The sequence below is a fragment of the Acipenser ruthenus genome, chromosome 26 (assembly GCF_902713425.1).
Source record: "Acipenser ruthenus chromosome 26, fAciRut3.2 maternal haplotype, whole genome shotgun sequence".
Classification (NCBI taxonomy): Eukaryota; Metazoa; Chordata; class Actinopteri; order Acipenseriformes; family Acipenseridae; genus Acipenser; species Acipenser ruthenus.
Window position 1 is genome coordinate 15,625,360 of NC_081214.1, and position 14,654 is coordinate 15,640,013.

General features: G+C 37.4%; 1 protein-coding gene and 1 long non-coding RNA gene across 2 annotated transcripts in view; one reads left to right on the forward strand and one right to left on the reverse strand.

Annotated features, from left to right (window-relative positions):
• The window catches only part of LOC117412570 (palmitoyltransferase ZDHHC15B), a 16,798-nt gene continuing 2,144 nt past the window's right edge, over positions 1 to 14,654 (reverse strand). The window contains exons 3-12 of the mRNA XM_034021047.3: positions 14,365 to 14,459; positions 13,271 to 13,391; positions 12,066 to 12,135; positions 11,284 to 11,316; positions 10,917 to 11,037; positions 10,279 to 10,411; positions 6,819 to 6,945; positions 6,166 to 6,275; positions 3,918 to 3,997; positions 1 to 3,305 (exon numbers count right to left, since the gene is read on the reverse strand). Of these exons, the coding sequence (XP_033876938.2) occupies positions 3,951 to 3,997; positions 6,166 to 6,275; positions 6,819 to 6,945; positions 10,279 to 10,411; positions 10,917 to 11,037; positions 11,284 to 11,316; positions 12,066 to 12,135; positions 13,271 to 13,391; positions 14,365 to 14,459 (857 nt within the window). The 3' untranslated portion in view covers positions 1 to 3,305; positions 3,918 to 3,950. The remainder of the gene's footprint in view (positions 3,306 to 3,917; positions 3,998 to 6,165; positions 6,276 to 6,818; positions 6,946 to 10,278; positions 10,412 to 10,916; positions 11,038 to 11,283; positions 11,317 to 12,065; positions 12,136 to 13,270; positions 13,392 to 14,364; positions 14,460 to 14,654) is intronic.
• The window catches only part of LOC131701665 (uncharacterized), a 16,026-nt gene continuing 13,967 nt past the window's right edge, over positions 12,596 to 14,654 (forward strand). The window contains exons 1-2 of the long non-coding RNA XR_009308942.1: positions 12,596 to 12,741; positions 12,829 to 12,941. This is a non-coding gene — a long non-coding RNA (uncharacterized LOC131701665). The remainder of the gene's footprint in view (positions 12,742 to 12,828; positions 12,942 to 14,654) is intronic.

The following is a 14,654-nucleotide window of genomic DNA, read 5'->3' on the forward strand; positions in this document are numbered from 1 at the left end:
GACAGTCTACTCCAGTAGGTAACCGGAAGTAATGAGTTTTATTTTATTTGTTTTTTTAATTATAATAATGCAATATTCTGTAATTTCAGTTTCACAAGGCCTTACTTCTTGTCTTTAGGAAGAAACAAACAAAAACAGAATCACATACACAACTGAGCAGAACACACAGGTAACATCAAAATACAAACAAACTTGAACACAGTGCTTTGCTCACCTTTGTCATTTTTAAAAACTGTCTGTGCACACAGTATCCTAAGGAGGATCAGTGTGAATGGCCAAGTGTAGACAGCAGCAATTTAAAACTGCCTGTCTGCAGTTACTACATTACTGGATACTTCTTTACTGTCCACTATAACATCTAATGTATATGCAATATTAGAATGGTCAAATCCTGCTTTTATTACAAGGACAATCCTGCTTGATATCATTGTATGGTGTTGTTCTGGGTCAATTACAAATATGCAGTGCATTCAAGGAACCAGTGATTCATTAAAGTGCTTGTTTACTGCATTAATGGTGTATTGACAGAAACAAATACTTATCTTTTATTTAGACTTAGTTCACTTCCACTTCAAGTAATAGACCCCATCTGAGCTGGCTGTATGACACATGGGTGCAGTAAGTTTCTATTTCTTGTAGCACAGGATGTGAACAAGCAAATAAAAAGATAAAACAGCAAACCATCTAACATTCTGCTAAGAACAGTTATATATATATATATATATATATATATATATATATATATATATATATATATATATATATATATCCCTGGTTATAACGCCTTTAGCAGTTTGACATTTCATTTTCTTAGTTTTTTCCTCCCCAATAATTCTGAGTGGTTCAATTACTCAAATACTGTTTTTTATTTTTTAAATGTCTGTGATAAGGTGCGCTCACACAAGATCTTCAGACATAGCTGCCTGCCATAGATATATGCAACATAGGCTACATCAGCCAGTCTGGTTACAGAAGCAAGATCCAGTGCCATCTAGTAAGCTAACACTTTGCATGAAGTTTCCTTTGGTTTTGCTGGTAATACATTGCTGTGCACTGGATGGTGCTGGTGTTAACATGTGTCTATGGCAGGCAACTAGAGAAAGAGCACCTGAACTCATAGTCAACGCAGACTTAAAATAAAAACATCTTGAAGCAAATGTAAAAAGAAGCACTCATAAAAAAGAACCATCAGAAAATGGGGAGGGGATAGCAACTCTTTTGGATCAGACCTTTCAAGTATGAGAAGCAGGGTTTTTGTAGAAAGCAAAATTTCTAATACTTGTTCATAGAATACTGGTCCTTTAGCCACTGCGTGATATCAGAACATCTTCAAGAGCAACAACATTAGTCAATACTGTAAACAATGAAAACAAGGCAGGAGAATACCTGCTGTATATTCAGAAATAAATAAATCTCTCTCCTCTAAGTTATTTTTTTTTTTTTTTTTTTAATTGTTTGGAAACTCTAAATTACAAGGACACCTGCCAGTAGTGCTAATGACTTTAGTTGCCTTTGCTACAGAATGTGATCATTGCTTTCTATTTAACAAAACAGCTTTAAACTTGTACAGTAATTTGAATTGGGAGCTCAGTGAAATAGGCTTTTCTCTCCAAATATATATATTTTTTGTAATAATGATAATTTACATACAAAACCAAACAATGAAAAATGACACAGCTGATTTTTATCAACACCTTAACAGCTTTCTTAAATATATAAAAAATAACGGCAAAATACATTCTTTACATTCGAGAGCTGGTGAAACTATTCTATAGATACACAAGTTGTGTAACTTTCTCACCTCACTGCATACACATCAGTACAACACAGTCCTGTTCATATAAATATACGGAGTCCTGTGCCTTAAATACATCATATCAAATTCAGTAAGAATTATATTGATTCTTAACATAGCTTTCATTAGTACTGAACTGAAAATCATTTAACATAATACCAAATGATTAGCAAAGCTGTAACGTCAAATCTCCTAATCTTACACTAGCAACACTATCACTGCCTCCTCTTTTTGTGCTGAATATATCGTGGTTATTTACTTTAATGCAGATGTACATAAGAACATCACCAAGATTTTTAAAAGGCCTCTTTAGAGTGTACCCATTAACCTGCTCCACCTGCCCCTAGTGGATATAACAATGACACGTAGAAATACCACACAGAACAAATGTGATATATCTTATGTCCACTGGGGGCAGTGTTGCAGGGGGACAGGATACTGAAATAAAAACGGATATGCATGAATAGAAACAAGAAGAGCACAACAGCTAAGTAACTGTGGTATTTGATACCTGTGCCAAGTTGTTTTTTATAGTACAGCACAAAGGGCAGTAATAACGTTGCACATTTTTTAAGATTTTATAACCAAGTACAAGGTATCAGGATATACAAAGATACTCTGTCATCATATTCATAACTGTTAAATAATCAATAGTGCTGAGTTTAGAAATACTAAAAGAAACTTTAAAACATGACAATTTCAACAAGTCGTCTTGGTCTTCTTTTAGGATTTCTAAAATTAGTGTCAATAATACCAGTCTCATAACTTGACCAGCCCATAGATAAGTCAGGGGGGAAAGATTGAACTGGGCAGGAGCTAACAGTGTCTTAAGAGTTAAGACAATGCTCAACAACGCCCCCTATGACTCAACCACACCATCCTCCTTCTCATTGTTAACAAAAACATTTCATTTTACAATGGAATGAAGAAGAATCCATATTTCTAACCAGAATGCAAGAAAATGTCCCTTGTATGTTCTAAAAGTCACCAGCACTGAGACAGACACTGCAAGCTAAAAAAAAAAAAAACAGCAACAGTGTCACCAATAACCCACTGCACACAAAGAAAAGGACTCACCAAAACTAGAGGGAGTTTGTTTTTAGAAAACCCTATTCATTCAATAAGTGAAGCATACACTGTAAACAAACCAGTGTGTGATACCCAGTGCCTACTGTACAAATGTTCCCTGGTTTCATTTAAAATCACCTTGAGCAGTATTGTGTCACACATTGGAATCATTTTGTGTCCCTGAAAGGCATATCGGGAATTCTCAAAGTGGGATAGATCCCCAGCTCCTGTCGGACACAGCCCTTACCCTGCAATAACTGGTATGTTCCCATCATCAATGTTTAATTACAAAACAAGATCTGATATATATTAAAAAAAGAAGCGTTGCTGTTTTCAAATCCAGTAAAACGGAATGTGGTTATCCATAAAACACAACAGTAACTTGATTCTTGGTCCTTGGGGGGGGGGGGGGGGGGTCTCTCATCTTAAGTAATCTGCAGTCCTGAAAAAAAAAAGACAAAACTAAGAACGTGCTGCTGTTAACGCATGTAGATGCTTAGGGTTATATTCTGGGAATCTATTGAAGCTAGGACCATAGCTACAGTGAAGGCCACCTGTACAGAAACAACATTCTTAACATATTTACATTCCATTAGCCCCTAAATGTGAGTGAAAGATTACAAAGAGGCTGAAGTAGTTAGATAAGACCACAGGAATGATGATGAACTGGGACTTATTTTGATTGCAGACCACTGGAGTGATGAAGCGATCACATATCAAACTTACCAAGCAGAGAATGACAATAAGGTTCTGAATCTTGTATCTGAGTTTGTACCAAATTTCAAGTTGTTCTGTGAAAATGTACTGAAGTTACTGCAGTGGTAACACAGAACACACGTGTAAGTGCTGCTACAGATATATGTACACGTGTAAGTAAGTGTGATATTGGTACATACGAAAACATACATCATGGTCGCAATATTTTCATATTTGTGGGCATTATATAAGGACTAAGGAACCTAAAGTAGCATCTACATATGCTGTACTCTATACACAAACAGTGAAGAGTTTCAGCAGTTACAATCTCTAGACCGATGCTGGGTGAATCACTAACCTGTAGCAGGAAATCAGAAAACCCCACAGCTTGCTATGTGTCCAGTTCTATGGTGACTGACGGATCTCCTCTTCGCAGAACTAAAATACAGAAGCAACTTCTGAAAACTTTGAAGAGAGTCCCATACAAATAAAACATCCAGCCAGCCAAGCAGACCTCCTCCAGTTTCAAAGAGAAAGCCCATGTCTACCCCAGCGTCTACTGATTTTTCACTGGAGTTGTAGAAGGAAGACCTGGGAGACTGTGCTTATTATGGAGAACACAGAATAACACAAACATTCCTCATGAGTTAAAGGCTTTACAAATGCATAGGGATAGTAAGTAATGACTATTTTGGAAAAAACTAAAACGAACCCTGTGCTTCAACCGGGCAATTTATGAAAAGCAAGTAATAGGCTGTCCTTGTCTCCATGGAAACGGGTGAGAAGAACTTGAGGCCCTCTGTTTAACTGGGTGACTCACTCGAGTTCCTAAATTAAATGGGCGCCTCAATTATTTTTCTTATTGAAGCAATGAGATACTAACATGTGTGTAAGTTGTAAACAAGCTCAAGGTCGAAAAGAGAAAGTGCAGTCTTTGTTTCTGTGAGGCTGTCTCAATCAGGATGGAGGAGAGAAGAGAGCGAGCAACAACTGAAGACACCATCTCCATTAATTAAATAAACTTGGAAGAAACTTAACAATTGATTAAAGGATTTAAACATGAACTACATTAACCCGGAAGAAAGGACAAGTTAATAATTGATGGACTGAAAAGGTTTTGTGTGATGGAGAGTTTTAATTGACCAAAGCCTTTCGTGTCAATATACAGTTTATTTGCCCAATGGATTAGATTCTGAAAGTTTCGAATTTCCATAAGCATGATTTTTTCAGAAATGAAAACACACACCCATTAAAGTTACCAAACAAGAAATAAACAGCTCAAGACATTTCATTTAAGTTTATTTTATAATTTATTAACTAGTATCCATAGCAATTTGGATTAAAAGGCTTTTAAAATCCAGCCCAGTCAAGTATTTATTGCTTGAAGCAGTGGGACCAGGTAACAACACTGATTTCAGATTCCTTATTCATACAGAATGTACTGGCACTGCCCCAGGGTGATCCCATTCAGGACAATCCCCCATTGATCCCACTCAGTGACTTCACTTCTTGGCGCAGTGCCAGTTGATGCCACTTTGTTCTGATTAGTCAGACACCCTGGTCTTTACAGCTCTGCTGGCCAGATGCCTGGTCTTGTTAAACTCGAATCAGGCTGCCCCATCTCTATGTGTTCACTGGTGCAGAGGCGTCCGTTAAAATAAAATTTACACTTTGTGGGTCTACTGAAAGGCTTCATCTGGCATGCCTCTTACTTCCATCTGCTTAAAATGTCATCCATCCCCCAGTTTTCTTTTATATTTTTAGATATTGTAACTGAGAAGCAGTCTTCTCATTCTACTACATTTTTATACTTTCATCACAACTGGATCAGTGTTTCAAATCAGCTCTGAGGTAAATGGGTAGTGAAAACTAAATATTTACTCTTTAAGCTAGGGGCAGGGTTAATGATTTTCATCATTATGTTGCATCAGTCAGTACACTCCAGAAAGAAAAACAACAAACATGGCGGGCAGCCAGTGTGATGAGAGAAAAGTACAGCCTTGGGACGCTGAGGAAGTGCAGGCTCTAGTTTCTCTGTGGGCAGATAGAAGTGTTCAGGAAGATCTGGAATCATGCGTCAGAAATGAGAACGTTTATGTCTGAATTTCTGACTACTTGAAGCAAATGGACATAAACCACAGGGACGGTTCACTTAACAACACACTCAAACACAAAACTCTGCCAAATTTCTCATCCTTGACCTTTATTATATAAATATAAAAGACAAAATTGCAGAAAATAAAACAACTTTGAACTTATTTACAAAAATAGTCAAACAAAATACTGTACAGCTGTACCACACATACAACTACGGCTCTCTTTGCGGTCGCGCAGCTTGTTTTGTTTGTGCATCTTTTGGTAAACTGAGTTAATTAATAACATAATTAATAACTGTCTTTCGTTGCGTGTGACGTCAGTAGCACGGCAGTGGAAAAACAACCCAGGCTGCCCTTAACCGCACTGTGAGGGCTCGGTACGGTCCTGACGCGGCTCGTTTATACAGTGGAGAAGAGGCATTATATTAATTAGCAGGTAAACATGAAGCTCTCTATTTAAGTAATGACTCTCCCCACCCCCATTTTACAGTGTCAGAGAGATGATCTTACTGTAGTTTTCTTCATCCGATCCCCCATCCTCACACTGCTCTTCACTGGCCAACAGAGGATTTCGGGATTCGCTCAGAAACCTCATGGGGAAGAAATGACCATCGCCAAGGCTGGAGCAACGAGACAAACATGCAGGGGATTAGAAACATATCACTGGGCCGATTCTTACAACCTACAAGTTGCCAACAACGTATCATTCACACAATCTGTTGTGTGTTTCTTTTGTTACTTGGCACTTCGTTGAAGGACGTGATGAGGACAGTGACTTACTAAAATGTGAGAGACAGGTAGACCTCTGAATGTCACCAGTTCTGGTTATCAGCTGTTCAGTGGAGCTCAGGGACTGTGTGCCGTTGGGATATGTGTTGTATAACCAGTATTTAAATCACAAGCTTTACTGAGTATTGTTCCCACCTTTCAGATTTCATTACATTGCCCAAACTGTGTTGAAGCCTCTTTTAGAGGAATCTCTTCCTTTATTAACCAGCTTTAACAGGCTCAGTGGTGGAGGTGATTGCTTGCTTACAGTACACAAACACTGACAAACCCTTTTATAGTTTATATGTATGTTACCACCCACTAATCAGGAAAGTTATCTAGTAAATTCCAGTGCTACACACCAGCATTGTTTAAGCACACACTCAGAGTCATACCTGGTAAACGTTGGTATAAACCAATATTTTCTATCTTCCCCAAACACCTGTTGCAGGTTTTTCGAAAACCCAAGATTGAAGCCATTTTTGTCAGGTCCGTTATGGAAAGTTGGGTATTGAAAAGCTTCTAAAAAGGTGAAAAAAGAAACACAACAGAAAAAATAATTTTGCTGTTAACATTCATTGGTAATTCAAAAAAGTACAGTTGAAAATAGACATCCCTAGATTCTGATCGTGTCAATAACATGTGCTAAAGAATTCCCTTACCATGGTTCATCACAGTTGGATATGTGGTTCTCCAGATATATGTAGAAACAGAAACAAAATATACAGGTGGATGTATACTGTATATTCCTAATTGTAATACTGTCAATAATGTAACACAGACAGCCTCCATACACCCCCTACTGATACACTAAATGCAAAGAGAATGTCCATAGCAATGTCATCACAAATGGATAACCAGTTAATACACAGACATAAACACTATACTCAGTTAATACACAGACAAACAGTATACTCAGTCACAGTCATTTGCAGCCCCAGGAGGAGACTAGTGTTTCTCATTAAAAATACAGCAGCCCCTCCGTACTCTACACTGGATCTTATTCCCAGGTCCTTTTAATGATACACTGGAGACATAAACCAAGTATTTTGCTAGTTATTTTTATTGTTCCAACAACAGGTCAAACTTGAGTGTCTGTGCCTGCAGATAACGAGCCCAGAATCAATCATATAAATTGATAAATAAATACAATACCTAAGCTAAAGTACATTACTAACATATTAAAGTCAAATGGATGCAAACACTACTTTCACTTTCCTGTTCCAATCAAGTGATGTACAACCCAGCTAAATATAGCAAATGTGGGCAATGCTTTTAAATCATAAAAGTGCATAACAAATTATTATAAATACACCCCAGATCACCCTTGTTAAATAATAGTTAATAATATAAAATAAACACACAGCATTGAAATCGTCAGACTAGTCCAAAATGACTTGCTCTCTCCCATATCAGAATTTAAACTGGACCTTGACAACACATTATAAACTTTAAGCACATTAATATCGAGAAAAAAACACAAAGAAAATGAGTGCCGCGGTAAACATGGTATTGTCAAGCCATTATATGTAAAATGATATTAAAAAAAAAAAAAAAAAAAGAAAAAAAAAAATCTCAGAAAAATAGGTTGAGTGTATTTTAGACAAACGGTACAAAAAAATCCTTGTCTTTCTTCACATTAAACAAAGTGGCAAAAGACCACATTTTCATAAAGTAACAGCATTACTGAGGTTTACTGAAGCTTTTTATTTATTTTTTTAGCTTAACAACCAAGTGAAATGTCAAATTTAACTTTGATAAATTCTTCAAATAAATGGGGGCGTTGTATAACGAAAACAAAACTCCCCTTTGGTTCTCGTTTATTACATTGCACATAACAGAAAATAGGATCACAACATCTATATCCCCCCATTCTGTCTCGCTACCCAAATCTGAAGCAGCACTTTGACTTTACTGGTAAAGATCGCTGTTCGGCAGCTTGGGTTGCTCACGTCCTAATCGGGACTGTTTACTTCTTGTGGTCAAAAACTTTGTAAATAAGGGGTCAAGGGATAGCTGTGTTGATCCGCTGGTTTTAAATTATATATACTGTGTGTATATATATATATATATATATATATTAATCCCACACATCAGACAGAGCTTTTTTTTCCACTTGCCATTTTAGAAATTGTCACGCAAATTCTGGCAAGGTGGTAAATCGGTGCTTGGCAAAATACGTTATGGTGCATATTTCTAATTTCTATCAACTATGTCATTTATGGCAGACACAGACATGGATAGTTTCCTTCGAATACATGTGGAGCAATGTTTGTTCAAAATATTCAGGTATTTGTCCCAGCTCGAAAGAAAATAATATTATTCCATACCACTATTTTCATGTTGCTTTACTAAAGCCTTCTCTTGTCCATCTTATTCACGCCAGTGTCTAGGACAACTTGGTCAAGCACTGTGATTGGCAATCCCCGGACAGTTGATCAACCAATGAGCTGGCACAAAACGAAACCAGCACAGCTTTGTGATGCATGCCAAAACGAAATATGATCAGAAAGAAAGCTCAGCCAATCGGCATGCATTGATTATGCTGATGTTAATGCTGGCCAGTAGCAACTAACAGAAACAGAAGGAGTGTGAGGAATCAGAATGCAAGCTAAAACAAGAACAGCTATGAACTGCAGGGCTGATTAAGCTGTCTGATTTAAAGAGGAGTTGCTGGGGAGCTGCTGTGGCCGCACAAAATCACCCTAGTAGCTGCATTTGAGAAAAGCTGCTGTAGACAGGATTCAATGCAGCTCACAGGCCCAGGCATAATAGGCACATAATTAGAAAATGTGTTACCACCAGGGGTTTTAACTCAGATTACCAGAAATAAGCATGATTTAATTTTAAATACTTGCTGTTATTAAAATGAGGATATGCAGTATCCTCGCTAGAATCAAATTAGAATGAAAGGTTCAGACTGATCATCGTTTGAACCCCAGGCTATAATTTATTACACACGAGCCACTGAAATATCACAAGCATCAATCTAATTAGGTAGTCAAGCAGAGGAATCCCCCCGCTCCTAATCACCTTTCTCTTCCGGTGGCACAGCTCCAAAGAAAGAACATAATCACAATGCCCAAGTCATCAACAAGCCTTTGCACTGTGCAGTGAGAGTGGAATGCATTTGATAAATGGCACACTGCAAACTCCACACTCTAGCGGAAAGCTTCATTTTCTTTCTGATTAGCAATTCCCTTATTATCCTCTCTTACGGATGCTGTGCGCCAGAGCTGTATTGGAGGCAGGCATATGTCACACATTAGAGTTTTGCATGTAGCTAGAGAAGAGCTTGTCCAAATTGTGATGAAACTTCTTTAGCACAAATTATTGAGTTTATCCTAATATCTGGGTATTATATCTGTCCAACAGTCTATCTATATGTCACACTTATATTTTAGCATAAGAACTGCTTATCCAACTGCAAACTTCCTCAGATCCTTCTTGAGCTGAAGTTACTTGTGTGTGAGAATTTGGGGGTATATGGAGGCTATCTGATCGACGTGCTGTAGTATGCATGTCACACTTGTACATATTCCTAGAGAATCACTTATCCAAATAGGACGAAGTATGAAATGGAACATTTTAACACAAGCTATTAAAAGTATTGGAACCTCTGACTATACAGTGGCACCCTGCTTGTCTCTCCGTTCATATGTGACACTTAGTTTTACCTACAGAGGGTTTCCCCATTTATAACGCTATAGTCCGATGCCACAGTCACAAGACAGTGCTATTTGTGTTCCGCCTTGTAATGAGAACATCAAGCCATTCTTTGGGACTGGCTTTTGAATTGCCAGTAACATCCATATATTACAAAAAAAAAAAAAAAAAAAGCCTGTGTCTCCTTACCTAGCGTGGATCTGTTTTTAGCCACGAGCCAACAGTGGTAGCCAAACAGGAACATGAGACTCACAAAGAACATGAGAGCCACAAAGAGCAAGAACAAGATATGGAACTTGGCGTGGCCATTTGGGAGCTCACCCTGATGAAAAAGTACATATAAAAATGTTTGATAAACAAGGAGGTAGGTACTTGATTATCAGTGCTAAGAAACAACCACTCCCCTAGAACAGTGGCTGTCAAGCTGGGGATCTGGAGAGACTGCCCTGGAGGTATATTTGCACAATAAAATGTTACATTTTTGGAGTTTCCACGCTGACAATATGAAGTCTGTACCTCAAATGGTTTGTGAGCTCTGAGCTGTTGAAAAAGCTGCAGCGATGGTAAACTTACAAAAATATGCAAGCTCCTCTACAGATAATGTACTACATGTGCCAGGTCTTTTTGTTCAACCCTGATTTGCAATGCAAGCACAGATCAAGCACTGACATGGTCTTAATACAGAAAGATCTTCAGTCTCTGCATTAAAAGAGAGATAGCAATAGTCAGTGGGTCTTTATTCCGTGCTGGTCACATGGGTAAGGTTTATGGAATTATTATGTTAGCTACAGTGTGAAATCTAGAAAGGAGGCTTGAGAGAGACTTACTGCCCAAAACTTGATGAAGTACTGCAAAACAGTTGAGGCAATGAACACACAGTACACCATGGCATACGTCAGGAACAGCAGAAAGAACTTGTAGTTTGAAAAACCAATGCAGTTATTCACCCTACGAAAAGGCAGAAATGTAAAATGAATTAAAAGTTACTAGGAAGAAAACACGAACACGTACACACAGCAGGAAGAATGCAAGGCTTTTTCTGTCCTTCAATCTGATTGTTTGGAACCAGCTACCAAGTAGGGTGAACTGTCACAATTCATGTCACCACTGTGATGCTGATTTGTATGGGTATTAATGCAGGTTTGACTATATCCCAGCACTACAGTTCAGATAATCGCGTGATTGTGTACCTACCAAGGGCAGTGATGATCCATTTTCAACACACACCTGCAGTTGAAATAAAAGTATAGTAATATTAACATGGAGCCAGATCCAGTCAAAGTGACTGTAGCTAACAAAATAGAGACATGCACATCCATTCACTATATAGTCCCTCAAATGTGAAGTTTTAAAACACTAGGTTAAATACATCTCTGTTTGCAAGTTGCTTTCAGATGGCCACTTCAACCAATCCAGGCTTTCTTTCCTGTAAGTAACCAACCAGTACGACTGCAGCAGTCATTTCCTAGAAGGCAAGACAAGCAAACTGAGAACTTTCTTTAACCTTGTATAGTACGAGATGTTCTGTTTTAAAACTTCACATTTGAGGCCTAACATTTTAAAATGCTTGCTATGACATGTGTTTCTTTCATAACTGCACATTTTCATTTATTAAAGTGCACAACAGGACAGACTTACTTTGCTAGTGACAATCACTTTAAATGGAAAGCTCATCTACAAAGGGTTCCTGGTGCAGGAACTTACCTTACAATCCATTTAGATGAGACACGTAGTCTCAACTCTCAAACTAGTCGGATTTATACATGAAAAGCCCTATATCAATTTAAATTAATACAATTGAAAGCTATTGTTCAGCCCAACAGTTCTGAATGAACACATCTTTGCTGTTTTGCATGCCAAGTTATTATTAGTACAGCAAACAATGGCATTTAAAAGGTAAAAACAGTAAACCACAAAGAACAAATCCCACAAATGCCATAAATGATAAATATATTGCAAAACATGAGGGGACTTACATTTCACAGAGAGAACAGTGATGGCAGCGGTCCGGTTTAATCACCTGACAACGATCGCAAAACCTGACAGCTGAAAATAGGGAGTAGGAGTCAATTACAGAACTACAAGGCTTGATAGAAGAGGCTCCAACTACAGCACAACTACTTTTAGAGAACATAAATAAACCTGAACACTGATGCACATATTGCAGTAAACAGTCGCACAGAAATATTTTACTATACAAATAAACTTGATTAAACTTCATTGGAGCTAACAAAATAACATTTTCACATCAATTCATTATATAGGTTTCTACTTTGAGTAAAAAACATGTTTTAGAAAACGCTACACTAGGTTAAAGAAATCTCTGTTTGTAAGCCATGTTTTTAGACGCTCTTGCACTCCTTATGTCTCCTCCCCTTCACTGGCTTCTCTCCTGTGAATAAACAATCAGCTGTTTCCCCTATTGACTGACATGCTTTCAGCAAGCAACATGCTTTGACCCACTAGACACTGCTCGGGAGAAGTAACCAAGGATGCAAAACAGTAACAGACTTCATGGAAGACAAGGCAAGCACACTGAATACTTTTTTTTAACCTAACCTAGTGTAGTATGCCTGTTTTAAAATGAATTTACATGTTTGCAATAACATGTGTTTCTTTAAAAACTGCACATTTAATGGGAGTGCAAAATGGGTAAGATTTATAGAATTGTTTTGTTAGCTGCAATCCCTTTAACAGTGCACGAACCACCCTGTAAGTTAACCCTTTTTTATCCTGCAGATTCCTGCTTAATTCTACAACCATGCGACTCTTCTGGAAATACCAAATGGGAAACCAAATCACACAGAAAAGATGAAGTTCTATAAAGTGTTTACTTGAAAGTTAACTTGAAGGTAAGCTACTACTGTAAAACTCAGATGATTTTACACTGGGTTTGAACTCGCTGGATTGTATGGTTGAGTGTAACGTACTGCTGTATTATGAGGGAATGAGGCACAATACAGAGGATCAGCAGGTACTCAACTCTTTGGTTATTAAAAGGCAAAAAAGCTGAAATTCATCAGATAAAAAAATAAATAAATAAAATACAGCCCTAAAATTTCTATTCAGCACAGACACATCTGCAAACCAAGTACACCAAATGAACTCTGTAAAGGTGTGGTCTGTTTTAAATAGCACTACTGTTTACACAATAATCCTGAATGGAGAGTATCTTCCTGACCTCCAGATGCTGCCCGGGTGTAGACTGGTAACCTCTTGGCTATATCCAGCAGGATTTGCTTCTGTACTTCAGACCGCTCCTCATTCTCATATCTCTCCTTGTCAGAGTAGGACATATGAAACTGGAACAAGAAACAAATCGGATGTAACTGGGGCTCCTGTTCCTCGAGCTGACAACAGCTACTCTCGTGGAATTGATCTGCATTTAAACAGCATATATGAGGGTGTTGACATACAGAGGGGATTTTCAGTGCATGGGCTACATTTAGATAGGTACCATATCCTTCTCATCTCATTTCATTTGGACAAGAACATTGATACAGTACTGCTTTTATTACAAATTAAAACTAGACAAGACCTGGGCTGGGAACAAATCAAAACTTTGACAACCCGCTAATCGCACTTAACAAAACTGTATTTAATAACTTTTTCTGTTTTTTGTAAGTATCTTATTTCTTCTACTCATAAAAAGTAAACACTATTAAATACAGTTTTGTTAAGTGTGATTAGCGGGTTGTCAAAGTTTTGATTTAGTCCCAGCCCTAGTTTGAAGCCTCTGATTTTCTGAAAAGAAAAAAGAAAAACACTACTACAGAACTACTGCAGCAATATACTTTGTGTCAAATAAATAAATAAATAAATAAATAAATAGAAAAGAGTGAAAACTTTGCTCAAAATTCAAACTTAGGTCTAATTTAACACACTTTCAAAATATATATTTTTTTGGCATTTCACTGGACTAAAAAAATATGCCCTAACAAATTAGAATAATGTAAGAGGATAGCTATACAGCACATAAACTTTTACCTAGCAAGTACATTGCAATGATAATTTGAAAGATGCATAGCTTAATAAAATAATCTATTATAACTATTACCTTGAAAAATAAATAACCATTCACACATCTATCTATCTCCAAAAATAATATATAGTAAATCTCAAAACCACAACATTTGAAGACATTGAAAAAGACTCGAAACATTGGTCAGTGAATGTTAGTTTCTTTTAGTATTTCTAAATTCAGCACAGAGTGTTAAATAGTTATGGATGATCAAATAAATAAAACTACCAACACTGTCAAGTATATTATGTTACCTGTTTTGATGGCTGAGAAGGCGGTGTAAAAATAGACTTCCAATATGTCCACGCAAACATTACAAAACAGACATGAAAAACTGCAAGGTAGGCCACTGTGAATAAAACAGGAAAACTTTAAATGATATTACAGCAGACGTTGTGTGGCACATCATGTGGCAACTTACCCACAATATTTATGTGCTCCAGGACTAATACATTTACTTCAACATGGCTTTATAACCAACCTGTACAGCAGGGTAGGCAACTGGTATTTCCAGTCCAGGTCTTTGTTCCAACCATGTCCTTAA